This window comes from Cetorhinus maximus, chromosome 1 (assembly GCF_964194155.1).
Source record: "Cetorhinus maximus chromosome 1, sCetMax3.hap1.1, whole genome shotgun sequence".
Lineage (NCBI taxonomy): Eukaryota > Metazoa > Chordata > Chondrichthyes > Lamniformes > Cetorhinidae > Cetorhinus > Cetorhinus maximus.
Window position 1 is genome coordinate 116300605 of NC_135879.1, and position 19748 is coordinate 116320352.

General features: G+C 39.1%; 1 protein-coding gene across 1 annotated transcript in view; it reads left to right on the plus strand.

Annotated features, from left to right (window-relative positions):
* The window catches only part of pi4k2b (phosphatidylinositol 4-kinase type 2 beta), a 56017-nt gene that overhangs the window by 22933 nt on the left and 13336 nt on the right, over nucleotides 1–19748 (plus strand). The window contains exons 2-7 of the mRNA XM_078545827.1: nucleotides 1374–1574; nucleotides 4546–4677; nucleotides 5543–5696; nucleotides 7381–7448; nucleotides 12393–12492; nucleotides 17397–17530. Coding sequence (XP_078401953.1) covers nucleotides 1374–1574; nucleotides 4546–4677; nucleotides 5543–5696; nucleotides 7381–7448; nucleotides 12393–12492; nucleotides 17397–17530 — 789 coding nt within the window. The remainder of the gene's footprint in view (nucleotides 1–1373; nucleotides 1575–4545; nucleotides 4678–5542; nucleotides 5697–7380; nucleotides 7449–12392; nucleotides 12493–17396; nucleotides 17531–19748) is intronic.

Here is a 19748-nt window from a genome sequence, read left to right on the forward strand (position 1 = left end):
ATAGTGATTTTAATTGTAGATAAATAGTATTAATTCTCTAAGTGTCTCAAGTAACCAAAGCCTTTTTCATCTCAGCAGTTTTGAACAAATTGGTGGCACAGTGAAATTTGACACAGGATTGGTGGTGTGAGAGCATTGTGGGGACCATTCATGTAGCCAAGGCATAGCAAAGCAACATATCCGCTTATCATGAGCAACAGTCTGGAGAAATCTAGCAATATATTCAGTCTTGACATTTTTCCATTTTTTTAATGTCCTATTTTTTAGGACAAAAGAGCTGAAATCCAGAGATGAGGTGAGTGACTGTCCTTGACATCAAGGCTGCATATGACCGAGTGTAGCATCAAGGAGCCCTAGCAAAACTGGAGTCAATGGGAATCTGAGGGAAATCTTGGAGTCATACCTAGCACTGTGTACCATCTACAAGATGCACTGCAGGACCACACCAAAGCTGCTTAGCACCTTCCAAACCCATGACCACTACCATCTAGAAGGACAAGGGCAGCAGATACATGGGAACTCCACCACCTGGAAGTTCCCCTCCAAGTCACTCACCATCCCACTTGGAAATATATCACTATTCCTTCACTGCCGCTGGGTCAAAATCCTGGAACTCCGCCCCTAACAACAACACGGGTGTACCTACACCACATGGACTGCAGTGGTTCAAGAAGGCAACTCACCACCACCTTCTCAAGGGTAATTCGGGATAGGCAATCAATGCTGGCCCAGCCAGCGAAGCCCACATCCCTTGAATGAATATTTTTAAAAAGCCAATCTCATTACACACTTAAGTAATCAGTTCTAGAGGTGAGAACTTAGAAACGAATACTTCCTGAAATATTTTGCCTGATTTGTACATGTGCCTCAGTTCTCCCATCTGTCTAGTTCGAATAACCTATATTGCCAGACAGAACCTATTTCGATCAGTTTTAAAAACTTCATTTTCCCTCAGTTTATGCTTCTCCAGTGGAAAAAAACCCCAGTTCCTGAGCTTTCCTTGAAAGCTAAGAACCCTAATACTGGGTATTGTTTTAGTCACCTCTTTCTAGATTTTACTGCAATTAAATAATTAATTGCCTTCTGATATCCTCAGGGTTCTTTGAGAGTGGGAGCATTTAAGAACACAATTTTTCACCATGTTTGTAAATATTCTGCTTCACTTTGGATCTATATGGGATTTTCACTGGAAAATATGTTGAAAAAAGATACAAGTTGATGTTTACCAACTTAGTGCTCCATGTCCTCTTGTTTTTATTTATTTTGTAATTATTACTCATGCATTAATTTTGAATGTTGAATGCAAAATTTCAGCTTCATGCCATGTGGTTATGTTTGAAATGAAAATTTATAGATTGATCGCTTTTTTTCAGAAAATAATTGGAGTGTTCAAACCAAAAACAGAAGAGCCCTATGGGCAATTAAATCCAAAATGGACCAAATTTTTCCACAAGACCTGCTGTCCTTGCTGTTTTGGCCGTGGTTGTCTCATACCTAATCAAGGTTATTTGTCAGAAGCTGGTGCCTACCTTGTAGATGAAAAACTGAGTTTGGGAGTTGTACCAAAAACCAAGGTATGTGACTGTAATCACTGAAATAAACAAATTACATCTTCTAGAGACTGCATGATTCTTTATAAACATCCTTGTTTTTCAACACAGCTTGGATCAGTATTGTATATGATTCTTTGTGCTCTTTTGGATGGCTTCTTTCTGTTCATGCTGTTTGTTAAATGTTTTGTCGACTTCTGAAGAAATTGGTAAACTTTGGTAAAGAGTTTTATATAACTTGCATGAGTTTGGCATTGCTAATGAATGATCTCTAAAGGATTTCAGTGCTATGATTCTTGTTTATATGGGCACTCCAGGATTTTGCAGAAGTCAGTTAAAGAATTATTCTTTATAAAAATGGACTCATTGACATCCAGCGGCACAAACTTCCCTTGCATTTGAGTATAAGGATTCAGTTTTGGAAACTTAAGTGCCTACAGGCATGATGATGTGTAGCTTGCCCTGAATGAGCTTTTCTCTTTTGCTCGTTTCTCTGCACCACCCTACCCTTGCCATTGATGAAAGTGAAAGTGCTAGGTAAATCCTACATGTTGCTTTCACAGTCACGTAGGTGTTCATAACTGCCAGATGTATTGGATTTTCATTATGCTTTCAAATTGCTATAGTTAAAATACCGCATGAGAATGATTTGGTGTGAAGCCTAAACAAACGTTTCATTATTTAAATACAGTAATTCGCAAAAGCCTTGAAGTATCAGGCAGATTAACTTCAATACTTGGTAAGATATTTTGAACCAGTGCCACAAATTCATATCAAAAACAAAAGTAAAAACACCTGGAAAAACTAAGCAAGTCTGATAGCATCTGCGGAGAGGAACACAGTTAATGTTTCGAGTCCGTATGACTCTTCAACAGAACTAAGACAAAATAGAAAAGAAGTGAAATATAAGCTGGTTTAAAGGCGGGTGGGACAGGTAGAGCTGGATAGAGGGCCAGTGGTAGGTGGAGATAGCCAAAAGGACAAAGAGGTGTTGAAAGTGGTGATATTATCTAAGAAATGTGCTAATAGGTGATATTAAGGGTAGAAAGCAGGATGAGCAAGTTACAGATAGCCCTAGTGGGGTTGGGGTGGGGTGAAGGGATCGAAATAGGCTAAAAGGTAGAGATAAAACAATGGATGGAAATACATTTAAAAATAATGGAAATAGGTGGGAAAAGAAAAATCTATATAAATTATTGGAAAAAGTGGGGATCGGAAAGGGGGTGGGGATGGAGGAGAGAGTTCATGATCTAAAATTGTTGAACTCAATATTCAGTCCGGAAGGCTGTAAAGTGCCTAGTCGGAAGATGAGGTGCTGTTCCTCCAATTTGCAATAAGCTTCACTGGAACAATGCAGCAGGCCAAGGATGGATATGTGGGCATGAGAGCAGGGTGGAGTGTTCAAATGGCAAGCGACAGGGAGGTTGGGTCATGCTTGCAGACAGACCGAAGGTGTTCCACAAAACGGTCACCCCGTCTGCGTTTCCCTCAATTTAGTCTACTGCATTCGCTGCTCCCAATGTGGTTTCCTCTACATTGGAGAGACCAAACGCAGACGGGGTGACCGTTTTGTGGAACACCTTCAGTCTGTCCGCAAGCATGACCCAGACCTCCCTGTTGCTTGCCATTTCAACACTCCACCCTGCTCTCATGCCCACATGTCTGTCCTTGGCCTGCTGCATTGGTTCTAGTGAAGCTTATCGCAAACTGGAGGAACAGCACCTCATCTTCCGACTAGGCACTTTACAGCCTTCGGGACTGAATATTGAGTTCAACAATTTTAGATCATGAACTCTCTCCTTCATCCCCACCCCCTTTCCGATCCCCCTTTTTTCCAATAATATATATAGATTTTTCCTTTCCCACTTGTTTCCATTATTTTTAAATGTATTTCCATCCATTGTTTTATTTCTATCTTTTAGCCTATTTCGATCCCTTCCCCACCCCACCCCTACTAGGGCTATCTGTACCTTGCTCGTCCTGCTTTCTACTCTTAATGTCACCTATTACACCTTCTTTAGATAATATCACCACCTTCAACACCTCTTTGTCCTTTTGTCTATGACATCTTTTGGCTATCTCCACCTAACACTGGCCCTCTATCCAGCTCTACCTGTTCTCCCACCACCACCACCCCCCCCCCTCTGCTTAAACCAGCTTATATTTCACCTCTTTTCTATTTTTCCTTATTTCTGTTGAAGAGTCATACAGACTCGAAACGTTAACTGTGTTCCTCTCCGCAGATGCTGTCAGACCAGCTGAGATTTTCCAGGCATTTTTATTTTTGTTTTGGATTTCCAGCATCCGCAGTGTTTTGCTTTAATACACAAATTCATATTTTTGTAGAACCAAGTTCTTCATGGTTGTAGACTTACTACAGTCCTTGATTATGTACCCCCATATAACTTATTTCTGTACTCAAAATTACAGTAAAGTAGTGTTAATTTTGCTGGTGGCACAAATTTTTGATCATGAGCAAGACAAGTTTCAGAAAGGCCATATGCCAAGAGAAGCACCCTCTGTACTGCCCAAACAGTCTTAGACTAAGTTTTAATGAGTTCACACCATATTGTTGTAGTCTACATAAATTAGTCCCACTTTCTAAAAGCCCTCCTGTGTTCCTTTCTGCATTTCCACTTGACTTAATAAACTTTCTCAGCACCCATATCTTCAAATAGGGCTTCGATTAATCTTATCCCTCTTTAGTTCCAAGCCTATTTTAATGTTCGACACTATATAAATGGAAGTTCATTATTGCCAGCAGATAGCTCTAGCGGTAAGCCATATAAATGCAAGCATTTTGTCGAACCACTCTGTCAGTGCAAGTGTATTTTTAGCATCATAATGTTAGATAGCAATGTGCATGATCCTACTATTAGTGATTTTTCAAGGTATTCATTCCAAGAAGTGAATTCAGAACACTGTTCACAGCTGATTCAATCTCAAAATGTACTCCGGTAATAAGTTGATTTTATGCATTTTTTTTTAAACATAGGTAGTTTGGCTTGCAAGTGAAACATTCAACTACAGTGCAATAGATCGTGCAAAATCCAGAGGAAAGAAATATGCTCTTGAAAAAGTGCCAAAGGTTGGTCGCAGGTTCCATAGGATTGGACTGCCGCCAAAGGTATTAATCTTCACAATCTTTTGTAGGTAATCGTAGTCTGAGGTTTTATGGTTGGTTTCGTGTCTTTCAATTTGTGGTGGTTGCTTGAGTATAGAAATATGATAATTATTTAGAAATGGATATAGAATTTGAATGTAGGTGATGCTGTTTTCCACGTGTGGAATGTTTTTTTCCAAGGTTATGTAAATCACTGTTTAGTTTCACCTTGACAGTTCCTGCCCATTCTAATGTTAGGTGCATGTAACTGCCAATGTGGCAGTACAAAATTTAGAGGGAGCGGTATACTTGTGGCCAAGGTTTGTGTGATGCTTTTGTTAAATAATTAACTTTTTTCAGTTTTATGATCCCGTGACTAATTTCAGCAGGTTACTGTGACAGCAGAATGTTCCCATATGTGGGCAGTGTGTCAGAGCTTTTAAAATACAGAACAGTATAAAAATAGATGCAATCACAGTCACATAGGTGTCCATAATTGCCAGGACTACAGAGCAAATAGAGCTTGCAGATCTGAATAGACTGTATTACTTGACTTAATAAATGACTGTGCCCTTGAAAAATATGGATGAAGAATTTAAAATTAAAGTAATCTAACATATTGCTGTGTTCAGTCAGGTTTAGTTTCAGTAGGTATTTGTTTAATATGGCTTTAAATGCTTGGAGCTGTTATTGCTGTTTATGAAATGCATAAGGTGCATTAATTTACAACTGAGCCACTGCAGAAGTCTGCTGCTGAATGATCCTTATCTTATGAGCAACAACGCAATAGACTCTCTACTATAGCTGTTTCTATTGAGGGTCTAGACTTCTAGGAAGCATAAACACAAAATAGTCCTTACAGACCTCAGCCTGTATCCTATTTCTATAGGTTGGCTCCTTTCAACTGTTTGTAGAAAGTTACAAGGAAGCTGACTACTGGCTTCGAAAATTTGAAACCGACCCATTGCCAGAAAACACTCGCAAGCAATTTCAGTCTCAGTTTGAGAAATTGGTGATCTTAGATTACATCATTAGGAATACAGGTAAATATCAATTCTCCTTTCCAAGTAAGATTGTAAACTTTGTGCAGAGAAATCTATTGGCCCTGGAAAATGTTTTTGCCATTGAAGTTAGGTTTGTGTTTATTTTTCTTTGTCCTCTAATTTTGATTGCACTTACCTTGCCTTTAGAGGTAGAAAATTAGAATTTAAAAGAAAGTCTCTCCTCCCAATTTACCCCCTCTCCCAATTCAAGCATATTAATTTAGTAGCTATTGTCAATGCATTCGGTGCACTGAGCGTGCTTCACATATCTAGTGAACTGGAAATGATACGAATGAGAATATGGCAGCATGAAAACAGTTGAAAGACCAAGTGACAAAACCTGGAATTTTCAATGCAGACAATGATGAATGCACAGTGGCAATCAGTGTTATAACAAACTCATAATTCACAAAATATAACTTCTGCATTTACAGCCATGATAACTAATTGACTTGCTAGCATACCTCTGGCAGTATTCGGTATCAACCATGCATAGCGAGATTGGGTTGATGTATAAACCAGATTAGCTAGGGGTAACAGAGCGCTCTGCCCTGAAGGCTGTCAGTGGGCCAGTTGGGTTTTCTGATTGTTGTTTTTCTGGTGCTGGCCTGCAAATTAACACAGTTACTGAATTCGGTTTTACAGCTTGCCATTTTTGGATTTGAAATATTACCCTTTGGATTGCTAGCCCAGTACAATAAACACTTTTGTACCCAGTGTAAATACTTCCATACCCAGTGTATCCCTAGTAGACGTTCGCTTTCTAGAAGATGTTTAGGAAGTAAACTTAATAGAGAACCACACAGTAAAAGATACTAACATAACATAAAGAGCTCTTTAGTCCTGTTACCTTCCCCCAAAAGTGGCTAAGTACTTTAAAAGAACCATAAAATATCTTGGGTTATTGGTACATAAATGTCAATTTGTAGTTAAATTAATGAAATTGGATATAACCAAGTGAAAACATTAAAATATAGGAAGAGAATGAATTGGATATAGAAGATTAAGGAATGATTTAATTGAGATTTTAAGACGACTAAACATTTTGATGGGGTAGATAGAAGTGAACTTTTGATCCTGATTTAGGGAGTCCAGAACCAGGGACATAAAATTGGAGTTAGACTGTTCAGGGACCGTATCAGGAAACTTCTTTACACAGTGGCAGAAATCTGAAATGAGATCAGCCGTGATTGTATTGAATGGTGAGGCAGGCTCGAGGGGCTGAATTTGCCTATTCCTGCTCCTAGTTATGTTCTTATGAAACACTTCATTCAGCTGTTGAGGCTTTGTCAGTTGACAATTTCAAAACTGAGTGATTGGTTCCATGTTCCTTAATGCCCCCTACTTAAAAACCTAAGTCAGGAGATAGAGTTTAGAAGCAGATCAGCCATTATAATGAAGAGATTAGGTAGATAATGTCAATTTCTGATTCTCTGTCCAGCTGGTTGTTTTAAATGAATTGGCAATTTGAAATTGACTGTAATGCAGCTAAGAGAAATGTTGAAAGGTTAACATTAAAATTCATGCAAATGACTACAAGAAACTTTGGTCAGATTGAACAACCAAGAACCCTGAAGGCAATACATATAGAAAGGGAAATTGTGGTTAATATTTTAGGAGATTCATAAACATAAGAATTAGGTCCCAGAGTATTTGACTTCTCTTTCCTTCCCTCGTTCCACAGATAGAGGAAATGATAACTGGCTAATGAAATATGAAAAGCCAGAAGCCAGAAAAGAGCCTTCTGATGAGGTTGGTGCTGGAAATTCTCATTAAATACAGAGATCTTTCTGTAAAGTGTAACAAAACTCAAAGGAGTAAAAAATTGCAACTGTGTACCTTGCTTTATCTGTTAAAATTTAATGTTAATATTTGTCAATGAAACAATGCAAACAAATTTTTAACAATGTTATGAAAAGAATGGTTTGTATTAAATTGTCTTCCCAAAACACTAGGGAAGAAGCATAAATGTTTTTTATGCCATAACATGACTACCTGGGGCAGGATTTTTCGGGTGGCAGGGTTTCCCACCCTGCCACCCAAAGGGCTGATGGGAGATGCACCTCCACCGACCACAGTGGCCCCACGGCCATTTATGCTCCAAGGGGCATTAATCAGCTGAAGCTGGGTCAATGGAGGGGTGCACTGGTAGGGGGCAGACCTTTGGGGTTGGGGGGATGGTTGGTGGGTGGGTGCCCGATGTGGAAAGAGGGTCCTTTAAGGGAGTGCGACCTGCTGGGCTTCCCCCTACCCCTGAAACCCTCCTGCCAGCCTCAATTTTGAGGCTGGGCGGAAAGCAGCCCTTAAGTGGCACAGGTAGAGGGTGTGCGACGGGAAGGCCACCCAGGAAATTTTACAGGAACCCCTGTCTGCAGACCTGGCGGGGGACCATAAAATGCTGCTTGTTAGATAGTTATTTCTGACTTTTATCTATGTTCAATTTGTATTGTAGAAAATAATGGCTAGCTTCACAGATCTAATAGCTCTGCAGTAGATATTGCTTCACCTTTTATAGCATTATTACCTTTGGTCAGTAAATCCTCCAAAAATCCACCATAAAGCATAGTTGGGTTGGTTCTTAATGGACCAACTTCTATCATTTCACCCCAATGGAAGCTTGCCTAGAAAACACAACCACCTCAGCCCTTGGTCTACAACTATACATAACTAAAGACTCGCCATTTGTGTACATCTATATAGTGGGACCACTTCCCATGAACTTCATAGCGTTGCATGTAAGATGTCAGTCGCACAGCTCCAGTGAACTTACTGACCACGGCACAGGAAGCCATTCAAGTGGGGGGAGGAAAAAAGAATGTAGTGGTCGTAGGGGACAGGATAGTGAAGGGAATTGATACTGTTCTCTGCAGCAGACGGCAAGAATCCAGATGGCTGTGTTGCCTGCCCACTGCTAGGTTTTGGGACATATGCTCTGGATTGGAGAGGAACTTGCAGTGAAAGGGGGAGGATACAGTCATTGTGGTCCATGTAGGTACCAACAGCATGGGTAGAACTAGGAAAGAGGTTCTGCATAGCCTGTATGAGGAGCTAGGCACTAAATTAAAAAGCAGAACCTCAAAGGTCGTAATCTCTGGGGCATAGGACATATAAAATTAGAAAGATAAATGCATGGCTGAAAGACCTGGTGTGAGAGAAGTGGGTTCTGATTTGTAGGGCACTGGCACCAGAAGTGGGGCTGTACCGTTGGGACAGTCAACAGCTGAATCATGCTGGGACTGGTGTTCTAGCAAGCCGCGTAACTAGGGAAGTAGATAGAAGGCATTAAACTAAATAGTGGGGGTAAGAGACCAAATTTGGGAAGATGTGTTAAAGCAAAGAATAAAGACAAGGCAAGAGAGAGGTATTAATGTGGAAAATGATAAACAGACCATGACAGGAAGGGACAGAGTACAAATCTAAGAATAAATCACAAATAAAAGGACAAAACTAAAGGCTCTATCTGAATGCACATAGCATTTGAAATAAAGCAGATGAACTTACGGTGCTAATAGAAATAAATATGTACAATCTGGTAACCATTACAGAGACACGGCTGCAGGATGACCTGAATATTGAAGTGTACATGGCATTTGGGAAGGACAGGAAGCTGGAAAAGATGGAGGGGTGGCTGTGTTAATTAATGATGGTATTAGCACAATAGAGAGAGAGAGAACCTAAGTTCAGACCAGGGTGTAGAAGCGGTTTGGGTAGAGATGAAAAATGCTAGCCAGTAAGTCACTTATGGGAGTGGTGTACAGGACCCTAACAGTAACCATATGGTAGGACAGGAAACAATGAGAGCTGGTCAGAAAAGTACAGCGATAATCATGGGGGGTTTTAATTTACATCTAGACTGGTATAACCAGATGGACAAAGGTAGCCTAGATGAGGAATTCATAGAATGTTTTTGGGCTAGTTTCTTAGAACAGTAAGTTCTGGTGCCAACCAGAGAGCAGGCTATACTGGTATCGTGCAACGAGATAGGTTTGATTAATGACCTCATAGTGAATGTGCCCCGAGCAGCGATCATAATATGATTGAATTTTACGTTGTTTGAGGGAAATAACAGTGGGCCTCAGGCTATTTTAAACTTAAATAAGGGCAATTATGAGGGCATGAAAGCAGATCTAGCAAAAGTGAACTGGCAGACTAGTTTAAGGGATAGGTCCATAGCGATGCAGTGGCAGACATTTAAGGGGATATTTCAAAATGCACAGAATAGATCCATTCCAATAAAAAAGAAAAAGGGAGGACCCACTATCTGTGGTTAGCTAAAGTTAAAGTTGGCATCAAACTTGAAGAAAAATCATATAATTGCCCAAAATTGGGTGGCAGATCAGAATATTGGACAGGATATGAACAACAGCAAAAAATGATTAAAAGAATGAAAGGAAAAGAAAATTAGAGTGCTAGAAATATAAAGGCAGTAAGAGTATAGATATTTTAAAAAGAAACGAGTTCACAAAGTGATTGTTGATCCTATAGAAAGTGAGTCTGGGGAATTAATAATAGAAAATAAAGAGACAGCAGATTAATTGAACAGGTATTTTGCATCGGTCTTCACTTTAGCGGATACAAGTGACATCCCAAAAATTACTTAAAATCAGGAATCAACAGCAATAACTTGTACAGGTAGAGTGCCTCAAAATAGTCAATCTTGGACCCCGTCTGTGCCAGATTTCAGATCTTGCCGGTTTTCAGGCCTGTCAGGTCAAGGGTCACTCAGTACAGGAAAAGCTAAGCACACAAAGCCAATAACTAGTCACAATAACATTGTGCCAATGCAACACTGAGTCCAACAAGCTGTTAAGGTATTTTACTCATCTAATAAAGATTCATGCATGGTAGCTTTTTTTTTAAAAAAAAAGTCCGATTTTCGGACATTGCTGGTTTTTGGATAGCCAATTTGAGACACTAGTGTTTATAAGGTGCCTTTAACATAGTAAAATGTGCCAAATGTGCTTCATAGGAGCATTATCAAATAAAATTTGAGACCGAGCCACATGAGATTTTAGGACAGATGAGCAATAGGTCAAAGAGGAGGCCTTAAAGGCATCTTTTTTTATTCATTCAGTGGGATGTGGGCATTGCTGGCTAGGCCTAATTCCATCCCTAATTCAGAGGGCAATTCAGAAGTCATCACTAGACTTTTGATTCCAGATTTTTATTGAATTCAAATTCCGCCATCTGCCATGGTGGGATTCGAGCCTAGGACCCCAGAGCATTACCCTGGATCTCTGGATTGCTAGTCTAGCAACAATACCACTATGCCATCATCTCCCTTTTAAACAAAGTAGTGGTTTAGGTTGGGAATTTCAGTGCTTTAGGGCCTAGGCAGCTGAAAGCACAGCCACTGATGGAACAGTTGAAAGCACTGGTGCCCAGGAGGCTAGAATTGTAGGAGTGCAGATATTGTAAGGTTGGAGGAGATTACTGTTGGGGTCAAGGCCATGGAGGGATTTAGGAATTTTAAAATCAAGGCAGTACTTAACCCGGAGCTGATGTAGATTGGTGAGCACAGGAGTGCTGGCTGGACAGACTTGGAGAAATTGAGGACCCAGGCAGCTGAGTTTTGGATGGAGGGTGAGCCAGGAGTGCATTGGAATAGATAAGTCTAGAAGCAGCAACCATAGATGAGGGTTTCAGCAGCAGATAAGCTGAAGCAGACTGGGTGATGTTGTGGAGTGGAATGACAGCCATATTTGTGCAGATTGTGATCACAAGCCAATCTTGTGATTAAATATACTAAGGTTGCAAACGATGTAGTTCAGCCTCAGACAGATCTTCCATCATCTCCCCCTCTCCTCATCCACCACCACTACTCTACGCTTGCTGCCCACCCTGACAAAATATAAACTGATACACGAGAGACCCCTAAAATACCTAAAATAATTGCCTGGCTTTGATTCTATTCTTGTTAATTAATAGAGAAAATGGTAAATATTCTTACATAATCTTTACTGCACCAAACCTTCCTGGGTTTGAATCTTATGATTGGATCTCATGATTTAAGTTGGCAAAATTAAAAACGAGCAATGGCATTCGCTTATCTTAGTTATGGGTAGGTATTGAACTATGTAAAATATATATTTTGTAAATCAGTATTAAGGCTTGAATTACATGCAAGAGCTAGTCAGGTGATTAATTTGGTAGATTTCTCATCCTTGTTTTTAAATCTCTCCATGTCCTTACCCCTGTTTGACCTGTTATTTAACAACCTGCAAATCTCGAAGGATCTAAGCATAGATGACTAACATCTTGCTCATTCTTTGTCAGTTCACGTTTCTCCAGCACTCTCCATAAACTTGATCAAAAACTTTGTTGGATTGATATATAAATACTAAATTAATTAAGCCTTTTTCTTTACCATGTTTGTTTTTTACTCCATTCCACTGAAGGTTGACCCATATTAGTTCATAAACCCATGCAAGCCTCCCTGATGATGGCTTTCCTACTGTAAGTAAATGTATTAGACATTCATGCCTTGGAATATGAGGGCCATGAAGATCTGGGGTCTGATGAATTAGTTGAGCACTTCTGGGGTGGCGGTGCAGTTGGCCTTAATATGATAACTAGACACTATATTTTCTTTTATTTAATGGGCATTAACATTATTACCCATGAAGTGGATTTCTTAAACACTACTACTATGCAAAAAGTTTGTTATAAAGTTTAAAAACCTATTCTACTTAACAGGACTCTGAATGGACACATTGCAAAGAACCTGTCATTAAAATTGCAGCAATCGACAATGGATTAGCTTTTCCATTTAAACATCCTGATGAGTGGAGAGCCTGTAAGTACATTTAGTTGTAAGGGCTATTTTACTTATTTGCATGATTCTCAGTTTAGATTAAAACATTTTCTGAAGTCTTGTATCCTGTTTAGTATCCTAATCTTACTCCATTCTACTTTATACATTTTGGCTTGAATGTATATTTTTCCACTTGTGAAATGTTTTTTGGTATTACCATTGTATTAGATCAGTAATGAGAATGCTGCATAATCTAAGCAGCATCCACAGTTTACCATACGTGAACTTTTGACAGTTTCACCTGATGTGGAATGCAAACCAAATAGCAGAAAACTATAAGCACTAAACTAATGACCAGTCAGCAAGATCTACTAAAAAATCAAAAGCTATCTATCAAACCAGTATTTTTGAAAAACCTTCTCAACTCAAATACTCAGGGTTCAAAATAAAATAGCCTGCAAAATTATATTTTGACAATAAAATCAGATGAAGTTATAAAATTATCTTTCGTGCGTAAGTACTTTTCTTTTTTATTCAGAGCTTTTGGTGTCACTCAGATACCTGGGCATACTTTAACCTACTGGGATTTGTTCATCAAAGCCTCTGATTTTGGTGATCAAATAAAATTTGCATTTTTAATATATATATTTTTTTTAATATAGTCATTTATGGCACAGAAGGAGGCTATTGGGCCCATCAGGTCCATGCTGGCTCCCCATGGAGCAGTAGTCATTTTCACTCCTCGCTTGATTCCTGTAACCCTGCAAGTTTATTCCGTTTAAGTGCCCATCCAGTTTCCTTTTGAACTCATTGTTTTTGCTTCCACCACTCTTGTGGGCCACAAATTCCAGATCATTATCATGTTGTTTAAAAGGAAGTTCTTCCTCACATTTCCCCCTACATCTCTCGCCCATATTCCTAGATGTGTCCCCTAGTCCCTGTACCATCAGCTAATGGGAAGAGCTTTTCCTTGTCTGCCTTATCAAAGCCTGTCATAATCTTGTAGACCCTTATCAAATCTCCCCTCAATCTCCTATGCTGCAAGGAGAACTACCCCAGCTTTACCAAACCAACTTTGTAGCTAAAAGCCCCCATCCCTGGAACCATTCTGGTAAATCCCTTCTGCACCCTCCCAAGGACCAATCATGTTTTTCCTAAAATATGATGACCAGAACCGGACTCAATCCTCTAGTTGGGACCTAACTAGAGCTTTACAAAGGTTCAGCATAGCTTACCTGCTTTTGTACTCAGTGCTTCTATTTATGAAACCCAAGATCCCATATGCTTTGCTAACCACCCTCTCAATATGTCCTGCCACCTTCAAAAATCAATGCACATGCACATCAGGTCCCTCTGTTCCTGCACACTTTCAGAATTCTGCCATTAACTCTAGATTGCCTTTCCCCATCTCTTTGCCGAAGTATGTCACCTCATACTTCAATGTAATAAATTCTATCTGCCACTTGCCTGCGCATTCAGCTAACCTACTTATGTCCTCTTGCAGGTGGTTTGTATCTTCCTCACTGTTTGCCACTGCAGCATATCATAACAGGAATTGAAATGTTACTCTATTCCAAAATCCAATTTGCTTATATATAGCAAAAAAAAGGAATAAAGGAGAAACTCCTTTTGTAATTCCTTCTAACCATGTTCTCGCCCCAGGCATATTCGTACCAGACCTGAGCCAGCTTCAAAATGGGAGAAGTTTGACAAATGAAGACTTTCCATATTAATGTGGAAAATCATTTATTGAGTTTTTTTCCTGTTCTAAAAAGTAACATTTTCTCTGTGACCTGGAGAGCAGATTTAAATTGATTCTGTGCTTTGTAAAGCAGCAGGTGAAAATGGTTTCAGTGGGAATACAGTTTTAATAGTCTATCAATTGGGGCAGTAGCAGAAGCAGTCTGGCAAAGGCTGAGTTGTTCAGAGTAGGATTGGGGACATGACAAGACCAGGGAAAAAGTGGGATGAAGTAAGCTGCTGAATTTTGGTGGACCTCAGGCCTACTTTAGATATGTGAATAGAGAGTTGGCAGGATTCCAACCAAATATGTATATGGCAGTTGTAGACAAGTATAGTTTGTACATAATGTTATAGGGCATATGTGAGATATCTACAGGAAATGTGTGCATCCAGTGTTTTTAATCTGTGGGCTTGTTTTGAAAGTATCTGCATGTCAGTCAAGATTATATTTTTAGAACAATTTCTTGCTGATGTTTATTACAGATTATATTTGATGAGGAAGGTTGCAGATTAATTCGGAGATGTAAATTTATAAGCACCTCGCAATTTGCAGACTTAAAGAGCAGTTCTAAACTCTAATTAGCCTCAAGCATATTTGCAGAAATAGAGCCTTGTAGGCTGAGACCAGCTAAATCACTGCTTCAATTTAAAGAGAATAATGTATAGTATAATCCCCTGTGATAAACTCTCATTATGCCCAGGAACATGTCCTGGAGCAGTGTGTTGGTGCTTCACAGTAAACGAACAACCACTTTTCACTCTTTCCTCATAATCCAGACAATTTTCAGCATAACCATTGTCAATGGAACAATAACTTAATTTCAGAATTAAAATATAATATGAATTAGAATTATAGCTTCAACTACTTTTCACTTAATAGTATAATTTTTCAGATTTGCAGGACATTCCCAACAGCTAGTTTTCAGTTTAGCAATTCAACAGTTTACAATCATAAATTTTATGTTTATAAATATAGCTTGGATAAAATTATTATGATTTACACCCTTTTCTGTTTAAATAAAAACAAATCTTAATTTGGTTTGCTCATTTCTGGTTTACTATTTTGTTAGACTTGCTGGATCATTTTCAGTTATCCCAATGCTCTGTGTATAGCAAATATCAAGATGCAGCATGTCTTTTACATAAAATACAGGACATTAGTTTCATGTAGGTAGCACTGCTGAATTATTACTTGTATTTTAGAACTGCCAATTAATCATAGTTAACCTCTGATTAATGTTTTTTTTTAGCAATCCATTTTTTTAATAGTTTAATCACAAAGTTTATGCAGAGAAGAGGCAACTGGGCAAAAACAGGATCTGGGGAGGGAAAGCCTGAAAGGAGGGAGCAGGACCAAGATGGAAATGAGATCCTGGGAGGAAAAACCTGAGAGAGGAGGGTGCAAGCAAATACAGAAATGGGAAAACCTGATCCATTTATCATAGCCTGGGATAGACTTGGAAAGTAATTTCTATTATTTTTCCTAGTTTTCAGGTAGAGATACCCTGACTGCTCTGTGTTATGATACAACAGTTTGTAAAGGCTGAGTTATTTAAAATCCCAAAGGGAAACTTTAAACAACTGTCATAACCTATTTTTCAATTGGTATGTTTTGAGTTGCAGCTCTAAATTCAGGAATAAGACCACCAGTTCTTGAGAGGTTTTATATATCAAACAAAATGAAACATTGTTTTACAAATTAAACACATACACATGGCTACAAATTACTACTATCATAACTTCTAACAAATTCCCAAATTAATCTCCAAGGCAACAATAATCAATAGACTTAAGCAGAAACCAGACAAAGCATTTTTCACCCTACGAATTCAAAATGAGGCTCTTTTCAATTTGTTCCTTCGCAGACAGTTGTAGGCTTACAGCTGCTTAGATCTTACATGCCTCTGGCCTGTGTGCGCACACTCCTTTCTGTTATACACAGCCTTCCCCTTTGAATGTAAATTCTCATTGTATCACTAGACCCTTTGAACCCCTTTCATAATACCAATTTTATTAGCAATATAAATATTGCTTGGTGTCTCCTAGCTAGGTGCAAGATTTCACTCCCACTCTTGAATGCTCTATTCAACAAAATGCAAATGTACCCTCTACCTACTGTTTACATCTCAAAACTACTATGCATCAAAGTACCCAGACTAGCTGGCTTTCATCCAATTAGCGCACAGATTAAACCTCTATTTTTAAAAAAATAATTTCCAATAACATTATATACATTAATATCTCTTCCTCACAATCTTCTGTTAATTCTAAATATATAACCAACAATGTTTTTTGTATTAATTTATCTGGTTTATAACTCAGTCTTTAGTCTTCAGACAAATCACCTCCTGCTAACAATAGAAAAAGGCTGCATATTGACACATGGGTCAAAACCACCATCAGTATAACCAGTATGGCAGCGAGAAACAATAACAGCAAGGCAGGCACACCAATGCTAAACAATCGCAGCTGTAACAGCAGTATCAATTAAAGATGCAATTAAAACCAAGCTTAATTGAGATGAAAATCTTATCACAAGATTACATGAGATTCAGGTTTTTAAAGCTATTGACATTGTCATTGTGTGCACTAACATGCTTTATGCTTTGGAGTGTTTGCTACAATTAATGGCATATTCCAGTGCTATGTCACAGGAATGAAACATTGAAGTGGTGGATGTCCTCCAATGCTGTGATGTCCAAACTGCAGCTTTCAAATTGTGGCAATTTGCCTATGGAGCGTGAGTGTACTGTTCTATTGGGTTTTGTTTTTCTTATTCAGTGCTTCGTACTCGTTGAATTTTGAGATTGCTGCTTTAAGGTTTTACCCTCATTTTTCCCTTTTAAACCTAGGTGTGCTGCACTCTGGCTTTAATCTGTTGCCTTGGCTCCTCAATTACTTTTTGAATCTCTATTTGGGTTGTATTTCAGTGCATTGGAAAACACTTTTTTCCCAGCATTTTGCTTGCCCAGACTTTAAAAGTATACATCAGCTATTTCTTCCTTAAAGACTTGTTATAATGGATGGAAATTTGCATATTTCACTTTTCTGGGTCATTTTGTTTTGTCGAGAAGTTTGATATGATTGCATTCTCAGGGCAACTGTGCTAGCCTGTTATGTACTAACTAGTTTTAAACATGTGGCCATTATGGTGGACAACTATGTCTATGGGTAACTCAATTTTTTGTTTTGTCTTTCAAAAGATCCATTTCACTGGGCTTGGCTTCATCAGGCAAAAATTCCTTTTTCGCAAGAGACAAGAGACTTTGTTCTTCCCCGAATTTCAGATATGAATTTTGTTCAGGATCTTTGTGAGGATCTATATGAACTCTTTAAGGTTTGTTTTCTAATGGACTTTCAAATGATTGTACATAGGAAGTTGAGCTTTCCAGGGAAAGTACAGAAATGACTGTGCAGGAATTTGAGCTTCATTGAAAATTGATCTTAATTTCTAGGTAGTGCAATACAGCTAAAGTTTCATACTGTGTACATGTGTATATTTAGCTAATGACAGCAAAATTCTATTTCTTGGTGAACCTGGATTTGAGGCCAGCCTGTGGATTGGATGGTTAAATTTATTACAAAAACAGAATTACCTGGAAAAACTCAGCAGGCCTGGCAGCATCGGTGGAGAAGAAAAGAGTCGACGTTTCGGGTCCACACGACCCTTCAACAGAACTGAAGTATAGTTAGGAGAGGGGTGAAATACAAGCTGGTTTAAGGTGGGGGGCGGGGGGAGAGAAGTTGAGGGTGGGGTGGTTGTAGGGACAAGCAAGCAGTGATAGGAGCAGATAATCAAAAGGTGTCACAGACAAAATGATCAAAGAGGTGTTGAAGGTGGTGATATTATCTAAGAAAAGTGCTAATTAAGAATGGATAGCAGGACACTCAAGGTACAGCTCTAGTGAGGGTGGGGTGCAAAGATTGACAAGGTATTCATTGTAGATTTAAAAATAATGGAAATAGGTGGGAAAAGAAAAATCTTTCGATTATTTTTAAATCTACAACGAATACCTTGTCAATCTTTCCACCCCATCCCCACTAGAGCTGTACCTTGAGTGTCCTGCCATCCGTTCTTAATTAGCACTTTTCTTAGATAATATCACCACCTTCAACACCTTTTTGATCCTTTTGTCTGTGACATCTTTTGATTATCTGCTCCTATCACTGCTTGCTTGTCCCTACAACCACCCCACCCTCAACTTCTCTACCCCCGCCCCCCACCTTAAACCAGCTTATATTTCACCCCTCTCCTAACTATACTTCAGTTCTGTTGAAGGGTCGTGTGGACCCGAAACGTCGACTCTTTTCTCCACCGATGCTGCCAGGCCTGCTGAGTTTTTCCAGGTAAATCTGTTTTTGTTTTGGATTTCCAGCATCCGCAGTAGTTTTTTGTTTTTATCTCTGTGGTTAAATTTATTGCTGCTTAAAGGATTAACATTTTCAATATAGTTGCTACATATTCATATGAACATGCAAAATTGACAGGCTGGAAAAGACCAGCTGCCCCATCAAGCTTGTCCCAAACTCATGGCTGAAACATCGTCTGAATGCTCCCCTGCTTAGTTTGCACAGAGTTTTGTCTTCAGATGGGCATGCGTCCAGTTCAGATTGATGCAATGATATTTTATTTTGATAGTTTTAAGGATTCTGTGAAGTAAGGTTGAGCCATCTGAACCTACTGAGTGTGCAGAAATGCTATTGCTCTCTCAAATAGGGTTGAGAAGATGGAAAGAGCTTTGTTTTGCATAAGGTAATACTGTATGTAATTTGTGAGTGCAGATCACTGCTCTTGAAGCTACATTTGAATTTTTCTGAATTAAGGGATCAGAGTTTTTGAGTGTCACAAGTAAAATCAATTTGCACTGAACCCAACTCAACTGGGGACAGGCTTTGAGGGCAAAATCCAATATTATTTGCAATCCCCCAGGCAAGTTAAAGAGCTATCAAAAACCACAGTATTGCAGTCGAATATCACTGTTGTAACTTTGGTTTTGAAGTACATTGTGGAGCAGATCAGAGTTTTGCCCATTAGGTAATCCATGCTGTACTCAACCTGAGAGTTATGGACTATACAGTGAAAATGCAATTTATTTTTCCTGAAGGTGCAATTAGGAGCAGAGGAAATACGAGCAGGAGTAGGCCATTCGACCCATCGAGCTTGCTCTGCCATTCAAACCAATCATGGCTTATCTATCTCTCTGCCATTTTTTCCACGATATCTCCATATCCCTTGATGTCATTGGTATCCAGAAATCTATCGATTTCTGTTTTGAGCATGTACAATGATTGAGCTTCCACAACACTCTGGGGTAGAGAATCCTAAAGATTCATTACAGAGTGAAGAAATTCTTCCTCATCTCAGTCTTAAGTGGCCTACCGCTTATTCTGAGATTGTCTCCTCTTCCCCCACCAGGGGAAACAACCTATCCACATCTACCCTATCACACCCTGTAAGAATTTTGCAAGTTTCAACGAGATCACCTCTCATTCTTCGAAACGCTAAAGAATACAGGTCCAGTTTGCTCAATCCCTCCTCAAAAGACAATCTTAAC